Genomic DNA, 19176 nt, shown 5'->3' on the forward strand with positions numbered 1-19176 from the left:
AGCAGGTTGAGAGCTCCAAGTTCCTTGGTGTCCACATCAACAAAAAAATAGAATGCTCCAAACACACCAAGTGGGCACAACAAAGCCTATTCCCCCTCAGGAAACTAAAAATATTTGTCATGGGTCCTCAGATCCTCAAAAGGTTTTACAGCTGCAGCATCGACAGCATCCTGACTGGTTGCGCCGCTGCCTGGTACGGCAACTGCTCGGCCTCCGACCGCAAGGCACTTACAGAGGGTAGTGTGTACGGCCCAGTACATCACTGGGGCTAAGCTGCCTGCCATCCAGGACCTCTACACCAGACGGTGTCAGAGGAAGGCCCTAACAATTGCCAAAGACTCCAGCCACACCAGTCATAGACTGTTCTCTCTCCTACTGCATGGCAAGCAGTACCGGAGTGCCAAGTCTAGGTCTAAAAGGCTTCTCAACAGCTTTTACCCCCAAGCCATAAGACCCCTGAACAGGTAATCAAATGGCATTGTCCCCCCCAACCCCTCTTTTACGCTACTGCTACTCTCTGTTTATCATAAATGCATAGTCACTTTAACCATACCTACAGTGAGGGGGAAAAGTATTTGATCCCCTGCTGATTTTGTACGTTTGCCCATTGACAAAGAAATGATCAGTCTATAATTTTAATGGTAGGTTTATTTGAACAGTGAGAGACAGAATAACAGTAAAATAATCCAGAAAAACTCATGTCAAAAATGCAAATCAATTTATAATATTTTTGACATGGGTTTTTCTGGATTATTTCTGAAAACCTACCATATAAATTATAGACTTTTTTCCCTCACTGTAAATGTACATGCTACCTCAATTAGTCCGACTAACCGGTGTCTGTTTGTAGCCTCGCTACTGTTATTTTTCACTGTCTTTTTACTGTTGTTTTTATTTCTTTACTTATCTATTGTTCACCTAATACCTATTTTTTACTTAAAAATCGCACTGTTGGTTTGGGCCTTTGATTTGAAGTGTTTCAAAACACATGATTTTACATGTGAAATGTCACGTGAAGTGTTTCCAAAAACATGATTTTACATGTAAAATGTCACGCGAAGTATTTCCAAAAACATGTTTTTACATGTGAAATGTCACGTGAAGTGTTCCAAAAACATGTTTTTACATGTGAAATGTCACGTGAAGTGTTTCCAAAAACATGTTTTTACATGTGAAATGTCACGTGAAGTGTTCCAAAAACATGATTTTACATGTGAAATGTCACGTGAAGTGTTTCCAAAAACATGATTTTACATGTGAAATGTCACGTGAAGTGTTCCAAAAACATGTTTTTACATGTGAAAAGTGTGTTCCAAAAACATGTTTTTACATGTGAAATGTCACGTGAAGTGTTTCCAAAAACATGATTTTACATGTGAAATGTCACGTGAAGTGTTCCAAAAACATGTTTTTACATGTGAAATGTCACGTGAAGTGTTCCAAAAACATGATTTTACATGTGAAATGTCACGTGAAGTGTTCCAAAAACATGATTTTACATGTGAAATGTCATGTGAAGTGTTCCAAAAACATGTTTTTACATGTGAAATGTCACCTGAAGTGTTCCAAAAACATGATTTTACATGTAAAATGTCACGTGAAGTGTTCCAAAAACATGATTTTACATGTGAAATGTCACCTGAAGTGTTCCAAAAACATGATTTTACATGTGAAATGTCACCTGAAGTGTTCCAAAAACATGATTTTACATGTAAAATGTCACGTGAAGTGTTCCAAAAACATGATTTTACATGTGAAATGTCACGTGAAGTGTTCCAAAAACAGTTTTTTTTATAGTGAGTTAAAACCTACTGTTTTCCAAATATTAGAAAAATATTTAAATGTATTTCTACAGCAGAACTGTATCTTGTCAGTAAATATACAACAATAAGTACGCAGAAAAATTCAAATAAAATCAATTTCAATGCTTTTTTTATTTTTTTACAGGAGAATTTTGAATTACTTTCTGAATTGAGTGGAAGTTACTGTAAATGGAATTGAATGGTACATTTGGGATATAACCACACCTGGGATTTGAACTCACAACCTCGTAGACAGTAACCTGTTTCCTCCAGGTCTGTAGCCATGACAGAGATCAGCCACCGATATTTGTTGTTGTTGCAAGAATACATTTCTCCACTTTGCTTAAAGTTACCCGGAATCAAGTCAATAATTGTGCAATTATCTGACAACACCAACTAAAAAGTAACATTGCTTCAGAGACACTCGACACAGATTCAATCAGATCAAGAGTGTTCCAACTTGTAAACTAAGCTTCTTGGGATTTCTTTTAATGCTGCTCTGTGCAGCAAATTGCAATTTCCACCTCCTGATATAATGCCTGGAGAGGCTGTAACTCAGTTCCACTTCTGACACCGCCAAAGCAAACACTATGCAGGCGTCAGCTAGCATGGACCTGATTGATACAGCCCAATGTGTGCATAAAAGCTCTCGGGATTTAAACTTGCAACATTTTGGTTTGGAGTGCATTAATGTCTCGGCAGAGCCACCAAGAACACACACTATAATATATATGAGTACAGTTGCGCAACAATGTTGTTCACATGTCCACACACGGTATCTCCAAAGGTACAAATGGGAATTATGGGTAGATGTGTTGAACATCTAGTATAATGCTAAATCTTTCTACCCAATGTATTAAATATAAAGCTGCATTTGTAGCCTTGTGGGAATTCACATGGTACTCGGGTAGATGTGTTGAACATCTAGTATAATGCTAAATCTTTCTACCCAATGTATTAAATATAAAGCTGCATTTGTAGCCTTGTGGGAATTCACATGGTACTCGGGTAGATGTGTTGAAAATCTAGTATAATGCTAAATCTTTCTGCCCAATGTATTAAATATAAAGCTGCATTTGTAGCCTTGTGGGAATTCACCAGTCGTAAATACCAGTTGGACACATATTCACGTGCTTTAGAAAACGTTGGGAAATGACAATTGTCTAATGGCCATCAAGCTGTATCAACCAGACACTAAAAGTACAGCTATCATGCTTGTAAACAAATGATATAGTCAAAGAACCATATTAATAGATTGCTTTTTATAAATAATGTTTTGTTTTTCACATTTAACTGACGTAAATGCTGTTATCGAGGTCATTGCCTTAGTAGGTGTGGGAGAAGTCAGAGCTCAGGGACGAGAGACGCGTTTCACACTAGTTATTACCAATTGGAGGGCCGTTCCAGATTCTTTTTTCCAGTCGTGTGTGGTAAAATCCCACTTATGTGGTAAAATCCCACTTATGTGGTAAAATCCCACTTACGGACACAGCATTAGGTACAATCATTAGGTACTGCGTTTTGAAATGTAGGTGGGAGCAATGCTCATTATCATTTATTCCATTGTTTTTGCCCGTTTTGCATGTTATTTTGGCCTTAGTCACATTTAATTTTGAAAACAATGTAAAAACATGTTTTTTTTTTGCTGAGTTACTAAAGCCACATACAAACGTTTGTTTTTTTGAGTAAGGCAGCTCCAAAATGCAGATGTATCAGCCAAGCTCAGTGCTTTCTGTGGTGGCGCACAATTGGCCCAGCGTCGTCCAGGTTTGGCCGGTTTAGGCCGTCATTGTAAATAATAATTTGATCTTAACTGACTTGCCATAGTATTAAAAAAAAGTAGTGGTAAGATGTTGGGACTCTGCGGTTGTGACAGCTTTATGTAGGGCCTAACCGTCTTCATCATTATAGTGCAATTAATGTATTGTTTAGTGTTGTGTTGTGTAGTGGCTTTGCTGGCATGCATCTAAAACAATTTTTTTGTAGATTTCCCCACCAAGATTTAGTAGTAGTTTCCAGTTAAGAAACTTCTGTCACAATGACTTCTTCACAGTGCAGCTTATTACTGATATACAGTGGTTTGCGAAAGTATTCACCCCCCTTGGCATTTTTCCTATTTTGTTGCCTTACAACCTGGAATTAAAATGGATTTTTTTGTGGGGGTTGTATCATTTGATTTACACAACATGCCTACCCCTTTGAAGATGCAAATTATTATTTTTGTGATACAAACAAAAAATAAGACCAAAAAAACAGAACTTGAGCATGCATAACTATTCATCCCCCCCAAAGTCAATCATTTGTAGAGCCACCTTTTGCAGCAATTACAGCTGCAAGTCTCTTGAGCTATGTTTCTATAAGCTTGGCGCATCTAGCCACTGGGATTTTTGCCCATTCTTCAAGGCAAAACTGCTCCAGCTCCTTCAAGTTGGATGGGTTCTGCTGGTGTACAGCAATCTTTAAGTCATACCACAGATTCTCAATTGGATTGAGGTCTGGGCTTTGACTAGGCCATTCCAAGACATTTAGATGTTTCCCCTTAAACCACTCGAGTGTTGCTTTAGCAGTAGCTTAGGGTAGGGTCAATGACCCTAGCAGTAGCTTAGGGTAGGGTCAATGACCCTAGCAGTAGCTTAGGGTAGGGTCAATGACCCTAGCAGTAGCTTAGGGTAGGGTCAATGACCCTAGCAGTAGCTTAGGGTAGGGTTAATGACCCTAGCAGTAGCTTAGGGTCATTGTCCTGCTGGAAGGTGAACATCTGTCCCAGTCTCAAATCTTTTGAAGACTGAAACAGATTTCCCTCAAGAATTTCCCTGTATTTAGCGCCATCCATTGTTCCTTCAATTCTGACCAGTTTCCCAGTCCCTGCCGATGAAGAACACCCCATCACTGTGGGGATGGTGTTCTCGGGTGATGAGAGGGCTTGTGCCAGACATAGCATTTTCCTTGATGGCCAAAAAGCTCAATTTTAGTCTCAAACAGAGTACCTTCTTCCATATGTTTGGGGAGTCTCCCACATGCCTTTTGGTGAACAACAAACGTTTGCTTATTTTTTTCTGGACAGTCTTCCGTAAAACCCAGCTCTGTGGAGTGTACGGCTTAAAGTGGTCCTATGGACAGATTGGCCAATCTCTGCTGTGGAGCTTTGCAGCTCCTTCAGGCTTTTCTTTGGTCTCTTTGTTTCCTCTCTGATTAATGCCCTCCTTGTCTGGTCTGTGAGTTTTGGTGGGCGGCCTTCTCTTGGCAGGTTTGTTGTGGTGCCATATTCTTTCAATAAATAATTTTAAATAATGGATTTGATGGTTCTCTGTGGGACGTTCAAAGTTTCTGATATTTTTTTTATAACCCAAACCTGATCTGTACTTCTTCACAACTTTGTCCCTGACCTGTTTGGAGAGCTCCTTGGTCTTCATAGTGCCGCTTGCTTAGTGATGTTGCAGACTCTGGGGCCTTTCATCAGGTGTATATATACTGACATCATGTGACAGATCATGTGACACTTAGATTGCACACAGGTGGACTTAATTGAACTAATTATATGACTTCTGAAGGTATATGGTTGCACCAGATCCTATTTAGGATCTTCATAGCAAAGGGGGTGAATACATGTTATTTTTTTCATTTCATTTCACCAATTTGGACTATTTTGTGTTTATCCATTACATGAAATTCAAATAAAAGTCTATTTAAATTACAGATTGTAATGCAACAAAATAGGAGAAACACCAAGGGGGGTGAATACTTTTACAAGGCACTGTATTCTCTTACACCGTTTACAGAACAGACAGTGTCAAAGGAGGTGCTCTACTTTCATCTGCATAACCATCAAACACTTAAACTGCTACAACACTTCCACTGACGGTTGGCACAAATACACATATATTTACGCACGCCCCCCACATATGCTAATGACCCCACCAGTACATTGCCCCCACCTTTTTTTAAATTGTACATTTATAGAAATAACACCTTCAAGTTGTTGTATTTACACTGAACCAAAATATAAGTGTAAGGTGTTGGTTCCATGTTTCATATTCTGAAATAAAAGACCCCATACATTTTCCATATGCACAAAAAGTTTATTTCTCTCAAATATTGTGCACAAATGTGTTTACATCCCTGTTAGTGAGCATTTGTCCTTTGCCGAGATAATCCATCCACCTGACAGGTGTGGCATAACAAGAAGCTGATTAAACAGCATAATCCTTACACAGGTGCACCTTGTGCTGGGGACAATAAAAGGCCACTCTAAAATGTGCAGTTTGCTCTCAGAATACAATGCCACAGATGTGTCCAAGTTTTGAGGTAGCAGGCAATTGGCATGCTTAATGCAGGAATGGCTACCAGAGCTGTTGCCAGAGAATTTAATGTTCATTTCTCTACCATAAGCCACCTCCAATGTCACTTTAGAGAACTTGGCAATACGTCCAACTGGCCTCACAACCGCAGACCACGTGTAATGACGTTGTGTGGGTGAGCGGTTTGCTGATATCAACGTTGTGAACAGGGTGCCCCATGATGGCAGTGGGGTTATGTTATGGGCAGGCATAAGCTACGGACAATCAACACAGTTGCATTTTATCGATGGCAATTTGAATACACAGAGATACCCTGACCAAATCCTGAGGCCCATTGTTATGCCATTCATCCACCGCCATCACCTCATGTTTTAGCATGATAATGCACGGACGGCCCCATGTCGCAAGGATCTGTACACAATTCCTGAAAGCTGAAAATGTCTCAGTTCTTCCATGGCCTGCATACTCACAGACCTGTCACCAATTGGGCGGCAGGGTAGCCTAGTGGTTACAGCATCTGAACAGGCAGTTAACCCACTGTTCAAAGGCCGTCATTGAAAATAAGAATTTGTTCTTAACTGACTTGCCTAGTAAAATAAAGGTAAAAAAAATAATACAAAAAAAATGTTTGGGATGCTCTGGATCAGCGTGTTCCATGTCCCGCCAACATCCAGCAACTTTTCACAGCCATTATTAAAGAGGAGTGAGACCAACATTCCACAGGCCACAACAGTATGATCAACTCTATGCGAAGGATACGTCCCTTCCTCTTTTTTTTAAGGTATCTGTGCTCTGTGGCTCAATCGAGCAGATTCATTGTTTTTCTTCATTGTTTTCATAGTTTTCTTCATTGAGCACATTGAAAGCTTCTTTGGATATGCTCATAGTAATAGTTTGTGTGTCATTATTTGGCTGAAAGCACAATCAGATATGCCATTAAGCTACGTATTGTATTTAACGTCAAGCAAATCTGTTGTATTGTGTAATTTCTCTGTAGGGTTAGACTGTGTTGAATCAATGGATGACATCTGTTGTCACTTTGGATGTATTTTACTTTATATGGTCTTTGGTTCTCTCTCTCTCCATAACTACCATAAGGTCTTTGGTTCTCTCTCTCTCTATAACTACCGTCAGGTCTTTGGTTCTCTCTCTCTCCATAACTACCGTAAGGTCTTTGGTTCTCTCTCTCTCTATAACTACCATCAGGTCTTTGGTTCTCTCTCTCTCCATAACTACCGTAAGGTCTTTGGTTCTCTCTCTCTCTATAACTACCGTCAGGTCTTTAGTTCTCTCTCTCTCCATAACTACTGTAAGGTCTTTGGTTCTCTCTCTCTCTATAACTACCGTCAGGTCTTTGGTTCTCTCTCTCTCCATAACTACTGTAAGGTCTTTGGTTCTCTCTCTCTCTATAACTACCATAAGGTCTTTGGTTCTCTCTCTCCATAACTACTGTAAGGTCTTTGGTTCTCTCTCTCTCTATAACTACCGTCAGGTCTTTGGTTCTCTCTCTCTCCATAACTACTGTAAGGTCTTTGGTTCTCTCTCTCTCTATAACTACCATAAGGTCTTTGGTTCTCTCTCTCTCCATAACTACTGTAAGGTCTTTGGTTCTCTCTCTCTCTATAACTACCGTCAGGTCTTTGGTTCTCTCTCTCTCTATAACTACCGTAAGGTCTTTGGTTCTCTCTCTCTCCATAACTACTGTAAGGTCTTTGGTTCTCTCTCTCTCTATAACTACCGTCAGGTCTTTGGTTCTCTCTCTCTCCATAACTACTGTAAGGTCTTTGGTTCTCTCTCTCCATAACTACTGTACGGTCTTTGGTTCTCTCTCTCTCCATAACTACTGTAAGGTCTTTGGTTCTCTCTCTCCATAACTACTGTACGGTCTTTGGTTCTCTCTCTCCATAACTACTGTAAGGTCTTTGGTCTTTGGTCTTTTCTCTCTCTCCATAACTACCGTAAGGTCTTTGGTTCTCTCTCTCCATAACTACTGTAAGGTCTTTGGTTCTCTCTCTCTCCATAACTACCGTAAGGTCTTTGGTTCTATCTCTCCATAACTACCGTAAGGTCTTTGGTTCTCTCTCTCTCCATAACTACTGTAAGGTCTTTGGTTCTCTCTCTCTCCATAACTACTGTAAGGTCTTTGGTTCTCTCTCTCCATAACTACTGTAAGGTCTTTGGTTCTCTCTCTCCATAACTACTGTAAGGTCTTTGGTTCTCTCTCTCTCCATAACTACCGTAAGGTCTTTGGTTCTCTCTCTCCATAACTACTGTAAGGTCTTTGGTTCTCTCTCTCTCCATAACTACCGTAAGGTCTTTGGTTCTCTCTCTCCATAACTATAAGGTCTTTGTTCTCTCTCTCCATAACTGTACCGTAAGGTCTTTGGTTCTCTCTCTCTCCATAACTACCCTAAGGTCTTTGGTTCTCTCTCTCTCTCCATAACTGTACCGTAAGGTCTTTGGTTCTCTCTCTCTCCATAACTACCGTAAGGTCTTTGGTTCTCTCTCTCTCTTCATAACTACCGTAAGGTCTTTGGTTCTCTCTCTCTCTATAACTACCGTAAGGTCTTTGGTTCTCTCTCTCTCCATAACTGTACCGTAAGGTCTTTGGTTCTCTCTCTCTCCATAACTGTACCGTAAGGTCTTTGGTTCTCGCTCTCTCTATAACTACCATAAGGTCTTTGGTTCTCTCGCTCTTTATAACTACCGTAAGGTCTTTGGTTCTCTCTCTCTCTATAACTACCGTAAGGTCTTTGGTTCTCTCTCTCTCCATAACTGTACCATAAGGTCTTTGGTTCTCTCTCTCTTCATAACTACCGTAAGGTCTTTGGTTCTCTCTCTCTCTATAACTACCGTAAGGTCTTTGGTTCTCTCGCTCTCTCCATAACTACCGTAAGGTCTTTGGTTCTCTCTCTCTCTCCATAACTTTCCTGTAAGGTCTTTGGTTCTCTCTCTCTCCATAACTACTGTAAGGTCTTTGGTTCTCTCTCTCACCAGGGTGTTGGATCACAACCCCCTGAACAGTGTTTCCCAAGACACCTTCACCGGCCTCACCTCCCTCATGTTCCTGTGAGTAGCACACACACACACACACACACACACACACACACACACACACACACACACACACACACACACACACACACACACACACACACACACACACACACACACACACACACACACACACACACACACACACACACACACACACACTCACACACTCACACACACGTAAAGATGCACGTGCATACACACACACATTGTGTTGGACGAAGGAAATAAAATATAATTAATTTACGTGTCATTCATTTTCTTTGTCATAACACATTGTTTTTCTTCCCTCCTTAACAAGATATCACAGTCTGACTTCATGTTCCGACGTTTTTTGATAAACATGTAAAAATGTAGGCATACAGAAACAACTCTATGGCTACGTTGAGGCTTTCATTCAGACTGGGTTAAGGTCTGGCACAGGGTTAAAACAGACACAATTCTACGGTTAAGTGAAGGATTAAAGTTTGGGATAGAGGTAAAACTTTAGGCCTTCATTCCGATTGGGTTTACTAAAACTTTCGTGGACAGATGGTGGAGCGCCGGCTCCGAAGACTGCGTGTTCAATCCCAGTACGGGGCACTCATTTAAGTATTTGTGCCTTGTATCTGGAGTGGTCTCTCGGTCCCTCCCTCTGCCACTCCTTCACACTGTCTTTACGTTGTCTTTACTTGTTTATTGATTGTTCACATCTCATTTTACATAAAAAAAATAAAAAATCATTCTGCATTCAAACATAAAATATCTTCTGAGTATGAATAATAAACTAATAGTAAGTCTAGGATGTGATGCATTTCAGAATGGTAGGTTCATTTTGTGGGCCATTGGCTCCAAACACAATATAACTACATTCAACTCCGTCTCCTCATGAGTCTCATTGAAAATATGATAGTGGTTTCCTTCTCTTTTTCCTTTTGTCCTCTCCTTACTCCTCTCCTTACTTCTTTCCTTACTCATCTCCTTATTCCTCTCTCCTTACTTCTTTCCTTACTCATCTCCTTATTCCTCTCCTTACACCTCTCCCTTTACTCCTCTCCTTATTCCTCTCCTTACACCTCTCCTTTACACCTTACTCCCTTTACTCCTCTCCTTACTCCTCTCCTTACACCTCTCCCTTTACTCCTCTCCTTACTCCTCTCCTTATTCCTCTCCCTTTTCTCCTCTCCTTATTCCTCTCCTTACTCCTCTCCTTACTCCTCTCCTTACTCCTCTCCTTACACCTCTCCCTTTACTCCTCTCCTTATTCCTCTCCTTACTCCTCTCCTTACTCCTCTCCTTACACCTCTCCCTTTACTCCTCTCCTTACTCCTCTCCTTTTCTACTCTCTTTTCTCCTCTCCTTTCTCCTCTCCTTACTCCTCTCCTTTTCTCCTCTCCTTACTCCTCTCCTTTTCTACTCTCTTTTCTCCTCTCCTTTTCTTCTCTCCTTACTCCTCTCATTTTCTTCTCTCCTTACTCCTCTCCTTACTCCTCCTTTTCTACTCTCTTTTCTCCTCTCCTTACTCCTCTCCTTACTCCTCTCCTTTTCTACTCTCTTTTCTCCTCTCCTTACTCCTCTCCTTTTCTCCTCTCCTTACACCTCTCCCTTTCCTCTCTCCTTACTACTCTCATTTTCTCTTCTCCTTTTCTCCACTCCTTTTCACCATTCCTTATTCCTCTCCTTACTCCTTTCCTTACTCCTCTTCTTACTCCTCTCCTTACTCCTCTCCTTTCCTCTCTCCTTACTCCTTTTCTTTTCTCTTCTCCATTTCTCCATTCCTTATTCCTCTCCTTACTCCTTTCCTTACTCCTCTTCTTACTTCTCTCCTTTTCTCATCTCCTTTTGTCCTTTCCTTATTCCTCTCCTTACTCCTTTCCTTACTCCTCTTCTTACTCCTCTCCTTACTCATCTCCTTTCCTTACTCCTCTTCTTACTCCTTTCCTTACTCCTCTCCTTTCCCCTCTCCTTACTCCTTTTCTTTTCTCTTCTCCATATCTCCACTCCTTTTCTCCACTCCTTGTATTCATTATTCCTCTCCTTACTCCTTTCCTTACTCCTATCCTTCCTCTCATCTCCTATCCCTACTCTTCTCCTTACTCCTCTCCATACTCCTCTCCTTTTCCCCTCTCCGAACAAAAATAAACTCTGTCTCCTTCCCCTCTCCTTACTCCTTTCCTTTTCTCTTCTTCTCATCTCCACTCCTTATCTCCACTCCTTTTCTCCATTCCTTATTCCTCTCCTTACTCCTCTTCTTACTCCTCTCCTCATTCTCCTCATCATTATGTTCTCCTCACTTGTATCTTTCTCTTACGTTGTTGTAGAACTATGTTCAACACAACTCTGTCTTTCTCACTCACTCTCGTTATTTGCTCACTCGCTCTAGTTCTCTGTCTTGCTCACTCGTTCTCCCTATCCCTTTCAAGTTAAAAAAAAAAATATTTATTCATTTATTTTCACCTTTATTTAACCAGGTAGGCCAGTTCAGAACAAGTTCTCATTTGCAACTGCGACCTGGTCAAGATAAAGCATAGCAGTGTGAACAGACAACAACACAGAGTTACACATGGAGTGAACAATTAACAAGTCAATAACGCAGTAGAAAAAAAGAGAGTCTATTTACATTATGTGCAAAAGGCATGACGAGGTAGGCGAATAATTACAATTTTTCAGATTAACACTGGAGTGATAAATGATCAGATGGTCATGTACAGGTAGAGATACTGGTGTGTAAAAGAGTAGAAAAGTAAATAAATATAAACCGTATGGGGATGAGGTATTTACCGATAGACTATGTACAGCTGCTCAGATAGCAGATGTTTAAAGTTGGTGAGGGAGATAAAAGTCTTCAACTTCAGCGATTTTTGCAATTCGTTCCAGTCACAGGCAGCAGAGAACTGGAACGAAAGGCGGCCAAATGAGGTGTTGGCTTTAGGGATGATCAGTGAAATACACGTGGGAGCGCGTGCTACGGGTGGGTGTTGCCATCGTGACCAGTGAACTGAGATATGGCGGAGCTTTACCTAGCATGGACTTGTAGATGACCTGGAGCAAGTGGGTCTGGCGACGAATATGTAGCCAGGGCCAGCCGACTAGAGCATACAGGTCGCAGTAGTGGGTGGTATAAGGTGCTTTAGTAACAAAACGGATGGCACTGTGATAAACTGCATCCAGTTTGCTGAGTAGAATGTTGGAAGCTATTTTGTAGATGACATCGCCGAAGTCGAGGATCGGTAGGATAGTCAGTTTTACTAGGGTAAGTTTGGCGGCGTGAGTGAAGGAGGCTTTGTTGCGGAATAGAAAGCCGACTCTAGATTTGATTTTAGATTGGAAATGTTTGATATGAGTCTGGAAGGAGAGTTTACAGTCTAGCCAGACACCTAGGTACTTATAGATGTCCACATATTCTAGGTCGGAACCATCCAGGGTGGTGATGCTAGTCGGGCGTGCGGGTGCAGGCAGCGAACGGTTGAAAAGCATGCATTTGCTTTTACTAGCGTTTAAGAGCAGTTGGAGGCCACAGAAGGAGTGTTGTATGGCATTGAAGCTCATTTGTAGGTTAGATAGCACAGTGTCCAAGGACGGGCCGGAAGTATACAGAATAGTGTCGTCTGCGTAGAGGTGGATCAGGGAATCGCCCGCAGCAAGAGCAACATCATTGATATATATGTGTGTGTGTGCATTGTGACTGTGTGTGTGTGTGTGTGTGTGTGTGTGTGTGTGTGTGTGTGTGTGTGTGTGTGTGTGTGTGTGTGTGTGTGTGTGTGTGTGTGTGTGTGTGTGTGTGTGTGTGTGTGTGTGTGTGTGTGTGTGTGTGTGTGTGTGTGTGTGTGTGTGTGTGTGTGTGTGTGTGTTTAGTCAAAGGCAGCCACAGTAACTACTGCATCAAGAAACTTAGTTCTGCCATTCATAAAACAGGCAAACAGGCATAACGGAGCTGTTACTAGTTATAGTTGGTGAACTACATTGTTAATAGTTTTGTGACATACTGCTGTGTACTGTACACAGATTAAGAGATGTTTGACAAATTGACCTTCATCATCACATAACAGTCCCTGTAGTTTTGCCAAGGCAGCATCCAGTAGGAGTGTGTTCTCTGTTCTCCGTTCTCTATTCTGTTCTCTATTCTCTGTCCTCTGTTCTATGTTCTCTATTATCTGTTCTCTGTTCTCTGTTCTATGTTCTATGTTCTATGTTCTCTATTCTCTGTTCTATGTTCCATGTTCTCTATTCTCTGTTCTCTGTTCTATGTTCTATGTTCTCTATTCTCTGTTCTCTGTTCTATGTTCTATGTTCTCTATTCTCTGTTCTATGTTCTATGTTCTCTGTTCTATGTTCTCTGTTCTCTGTTCTATGTTCTATGTTCTATGTTCTCTATTCTCTGTTCTCTGTCCTCTGTTCTATGTTCTCTATTCTCTATTCTCTATTCTCTGTTCTCTGTTCTATGTTCTCTATTCTCTGTTCTCTGTTCTATGTTCTATGTTCTCTATTATCTGTTCTCTGTTCTCTGTTCTATGTTCTATGTTCTCTATTCTCTGTTCTATGTTCTATGTTCTATGTTCTCTATTCTCTGTTCTATGTTCTATGTTCTATGTTCTATGTTCTCAATTCTCTGTTCTCTGTTCTCTGTTCTTTATTCTCTTTTCTCTGCTCTCTTTTCTCTGTTCTCTTTTCTCTGCTCTCTCCAAATATGTCTACAACCTGTGTGTCTTCCCTAAGGTGGTCACAGGTGTGTGTGTGTGTGTGTGTGTGTGTGTGTGTGTGTGTGTGTGTGTGTGTGTGTGTGTGTGTGTGTGTGTGTGTGTGTGTGTGTGTGTGTGTGTGTGTGTGTGTGTGTGTGTGTGTGTGTGTGTGTGCCAGTCCCTCCATCTGTGTGTGAATGTTCATCTGTCCGTGTGTGTGTGTCTGTGTTCTCTAAACAACAGTGTGTGATTTCTCCCCAGCTCCATGGTTAATACATCTCTGGTGCAGCTCCCCCAGCCCAGCCTCTGTCACCACACACCTAACCTCAGCTGGGTGTGAGTATACATTTATCTATATTCCCAACCCATCTGTCTAGACATATATCTATCATCCCATCTGTCTAGACATCTATCTATCATCCCATCTGTCTAGACATCTATCTATCATCCCATCTGTCTAGACATCTATCTATCATCCCATCCTATCTGTCTAGATATATATATATCATCCCATCTGTCTAGACATTTATCTACCATCCCATCCTATCTGTCTAGATATATATATATCATCCCATCCTATCTTTCTAGACATCTATCTATCATCCCATCTGTCTACACATCTATCTATCATCCCATCCTATCTGTCTAGACATCTATCTATCATCCCATCCTATCTGTCTAGACATCTATCTATCATCCCATCCTATCTGTCTAGACATCTATCTATCATCCCATCCTATCTGTCTAGACATCTATCTATCATCCCATCTGTCTAGACATCTATCATCATCCCATCTGTCTAGACATCTATCTATCATCCCATCTGTCTAGACATCTATCTATCATCCCATCCATCTGTCTAGACATCTATCTATCATCCCATCCTATCTGTCTAGACATCTATCTATCATCCCATCTGTCTAGACATCTATCTATCATCCCATCCTATCTGTCTAGACATCTATCTATCATCCCATCTGTCTAGACATCTATCTATCATCCCATCTGTCTAGACATCTATCTATCATCCCATCCTATCTGTCTAGACATCTATCTATCATCATCCCATCTGTCTAGACATCTATCTATCATCCCATCTGTCTAGACATCTATCTATCATCCCATCCTATCTGTCTAGACATCTATCTATCATCCCATCTGTCTAGACATCTATCTATCATCCCATCCTATCTGTCTAGACATCTATCTATCATCCCATCCTATCTGTCTAGATATATATATATCATCCCATCTGTCTAGACATCTATCTATAATCCCATCTGTCTAGACATCTATCTGTCATCCTATCTGTCTAGACATCTATCATCATCCCATCCTATCTGTCTAGACATCTATCTATCATCCCATCCTATCTGTCTAGATATATATATATCATCCCATCTGTCTAGACATATATATATCATCCCATCCTATCTTTCTAGACATCTATCTATCATCACATCTGTCTAGACATCTATCTATCATCCTATCTGTCTAGACATCTATCCATCATCCCATCCTATCTGTCTAGACATCTATCTATCATCGCATCTGTCTAGACATATATCTATCATCCCATCTGTCTAGACATCTATCTATCATCCTATCTGTCTAGACATCTATCTGTCATCCCATCTGTCTAGACATCTATCATCATCCCATCTGTCTAGACATCTATCTATCATCTATCATCGCATCTGTCTAGACATCTATCTATCATCCCATCCTATCTGTCTAGACATCTATCTATCATCCCATCCTATCTGTCTAGACATCTATCTATCATCCCATCTGTCTAGACATATATCTATCATCCCATCTGTCTAGACATCTATCTATCATCCTATCTGTCTAGACATCTATCTATCATCCCATCCTATCTGTCTAGACATCTATCTATCATCCCATCTGTCTAGACATCTATCTATCTATCATCTGTCTAGACATCATCTTCCATCTGTCTAGACATCTATCTATCATCCCATCTGTCTAGACATCTATCTATCATCATCCTATCTGTCTAGACATCTATCATCATCCCATCCTATCTGTCTAGACATCTATGAATCATCCCATCCTATCTGTCTAGACATCTATCTATCATCCCATTCCATCTGTCTATACATCTATCATTATCCCATCCTATCTGTCTAGACATCTATCCATCATCCCATCCTATCTGTCTAGACATCTATCTATCATCCCATCTGTCTAGACATCTATCTATCATCCCATCCTATCTGTCTAGGCATCTATCTATCATCTATCGTCCCATCTGTCTAGACATCTATCTATCATCCCATCTGTCTAGACATCTATCTATCATCCCATTCCATCTGTCTAGACATCTATCTATCATCCCATTCCATCTGTCTAGACATCTATCTATCATCCCATTCCATCTGTCTAGACATCTATCTATCATCCCATTCCATCTGTCTAGACATCTATCTATCATCCCATTTCATCTGTCTAGACATCTATCTATCATCTATCATCCTATCTGTCTAGACATCTATCATCATCCCATCCTATCTGTCTAGACATCTATCTATCATCCCATCTGTCTAGACATCTATCTATCATCTGTCTAGACATATATCCATCTGTCTAGACATCTATCATCATCCCATCCTATCTATCTAGACATCTATCTATCATCCCATCTGTCTAGACATCTATCTATCATCCCATCTGTCTAGACATATATCTATCATCCCCTCTGTCTAGACATCTATCATCATCCTATCCTATCTGTCTAGACATCTATCATCATCCCATCCTATCTGTCTAGACATCTATCTATCATCCCATCTGTTTTAATGTTATCTGCTGGTGACTGCAACTGTGCTGCTGGCAACAATTTAATGGCATTTTTTTTGCCAACGTTTGCTGACACCGGTCATATTCATATTCAACGGGTGTTGAGCATTTCTAAATTTGTCAGTTATTCTGCGCTCTGGCACACTCAGACGAGAGTGCTCAAAAATTGGAGTAGATAGCCAGAGCGAATTTACCAGCTACGTCTATCGACAGTTGTTGCAGTGACATCATAAACATTCTATTGAAATAGTTACTTGCGTAATGTAGTATTTTGTTTTAGACATGTAGCTAGCTAGTGAACCTCTTGCTCCTACCTGACACGCAGGCGTCCCATCTAGACATCTGGAAATGCAAATGCACTACGCTAAATGCTAATAGTACTAGTTAAAACTCAAACGTTCATTAAAATACACATGCAGGGTATTGAATTAAAGCTACACTCGTTGTGAATCCAGGCAACAAGTCAGATTTTTAAAATGCTTTTCGGCGAAAGCATGAGAAGCTATTATCTGATAGCATGTAACACCCCAAAAGACCCGCAGGGGACGTAAACAAAATAATTAGCATAGTTGTCGCTACACAAACCGCACAAATAAAATATAAAACATTCATTACCTTTGACCATCTTCTTTGTTGGCACTCCTAGATGTCCCATAATCACTATTGGGTCTTTTTTTTCAATTAAATCGGTCCCTATATAGCCTAGATATCGATCTATGAAGACTGTGTGATAAACGGAAAAAAATAGCGTCTTATAACATAACGTCATTTTTTTAAATTAAAAAAGTTGACGATAAACTTTAACAAAACACTTCGAAATACTTTTGTAATGCAACTTTAGCTATTAGTACACGTTAATAAGCGACCAAATTGATCACGAGGCGATGTATATTCTTTAGCTGTCCGTCTGGAAATAATGTCCGGGTAAATCTCAACCAAAATATCCGTTCGGGGACCTGAACAAATGGCTTGTCTCTTCTTCGTTTGACCAAGAAACAAAGCCTAGGCAAATGACAAGACTGTTGACATCGTGTGGAAGCTGTAGGAATTGCAATCTCAGCCCCATTTATTGTGGTTCGCCTTTATCAATGGGTTGAAGTGGCGGATGGATATATATTTCCATTTTCATTGATCATATTTTCCTGCGCTTTTCGATGAAACGCACGTTCTGTTATAGTCACAGCCGTGATTTAACCAGTTTTATAAACGTCTGAGTGTTTTCTATCCACACATACTAATCATATGCATATACTATATTCCTGGCATGAGCAGCAGGGCGCTGAAATGTTGCGCGATTTTTAACAGAATGTTCCAAAAAGTAGGGGGTAGGAGTAACAGGTTAAACAATGAAACATAATCCCAACTCATAAAGTGTACAACCTTGCATGAATCTGCAGGAAACAAACCAACCAGGTCCAATATTAGCTAGCTAAAAATAGTCTATTACTAGCAATGCAAATGGCTCTGAGATACGGAAAATGTCACTACATAGATCATACACAAAGCTAGCTAACAGTAAACTTTAACTTGAAATGAAAACGACTTTCTGACAAAAGTAGAAGCGTGTAATATCTGAAAATGTAACTAGCTAGACTCTCTTACTCGTATACATGGATGGATGCTTCTCCCTCTCTGTCAAATTGTAAGGGAACTGGCGGCAGGGAAGTCAGGCGCAGGAGAGCAAAACTGGGTAATCAACGGAGCAGTTTATTACTAAAACCACCGGAAACCAGAACAATAAACAAATGGGTACAAAACCTGTCGCGCACCAGAGAAAATGTGCACATGCATGTACAATAAACAATTTCGCACAAAGACATGGGGAGAACAGAGGGTTAAGTACACAACATGTAATGAGGGTATTGTCACGGCTGGCTGAACGACTGGACCAAGGTGCAGCATGGTAAGCGTACATTTTAACTTTATTTAAAAATGACGAGGATAAAACAAAGAACAAAAAACCAACCGTGGAGCTTTGGGCTTTGTGCCCTGAACAACTACACAGTTAACTTCCCACAAAACAGGTGGGGGAAAAGGGTACCTAAGTATGGTTCTCAATCAGAGACAATGATAGACAGCTGTCCCTGATTGAGAACCATACCAGGCCAAGACATAGAAATACAAAACATAGAAAAAAGGACATAGAATGCCCACCCCAGTCACACTCTGGCCTAACCAAAATAGAGAATTAAAAGCCTCTCTATGGCCAGGACATAGAATGCCCACCCCAGTCACACTCTGGCCTAACGAAAATAGAGAATTAAAAGCCTCTCTATGGCCAGGACATGGAATGCCCACCCCAGTCACACTCTGGCCTAACCAAAATAGAGAATTAAAAGCCTCTCTATGGCCAGGGCGTGACAGGTATTGAGACCAGGTGTGTGGGAAGACAAGACAAAACAGAAGGAAAATGAAAAGTGGATTGATGATGGCTAGAAGACCGGCGACGCCGAGCGCCGCCCGACCAAGGAGAGGAACCGACTTCGGTGGAAGTTGTGACACAAATATGCCATGGTTGCCCTTAGTTTGAATATGTAATCC

The 19176-nt window shown here is 40.7% G+C and overlaps 1 protein-coding gene across 2 annotated transcripts in view; it reads left to right on the top strand.

Annotated features, from left to right (window-relative positions):
• Positions 1-19176, top strand: part of LOC124006597 (relaxin receptor 2-like) — a 199244-nt gene that overhangs the window by 88892 nt on the left and 91176 nt on the right. For both annotated transcript variants that reach the window (XM_046316636.1, XM_046316637.1), the window contains exons 8-9: positions 9098-9169; positions 14074-14148. In XM_046316636.1, the coding sequence (XP_046172592.1) occupies positions 9098-9169; positions 14074-14148 (147 nt within the window). The remainder of the gene's footprint in view (positions 1-9097; positions 9170-14073; positions 14149-19176) is intronic.

This window comes from Oncorhynchus gorbuscha, linkage group LG20 (genome assembly GCF_021184085.1).
Source record: "Oncorhynchus gorbuscha isolate QuinsamMale2020 ecotype Even-year linkage group LG20, OgorEven_v1.0, whole genome shotgun sequence".
Taxonomy (NCBI): Eukaryota; Metazoa; Chordata; class Actinopteri; order Salmoniformes; family Salmonidae; genus Oncorhynchus; species Oncorhynchus gorbuscha.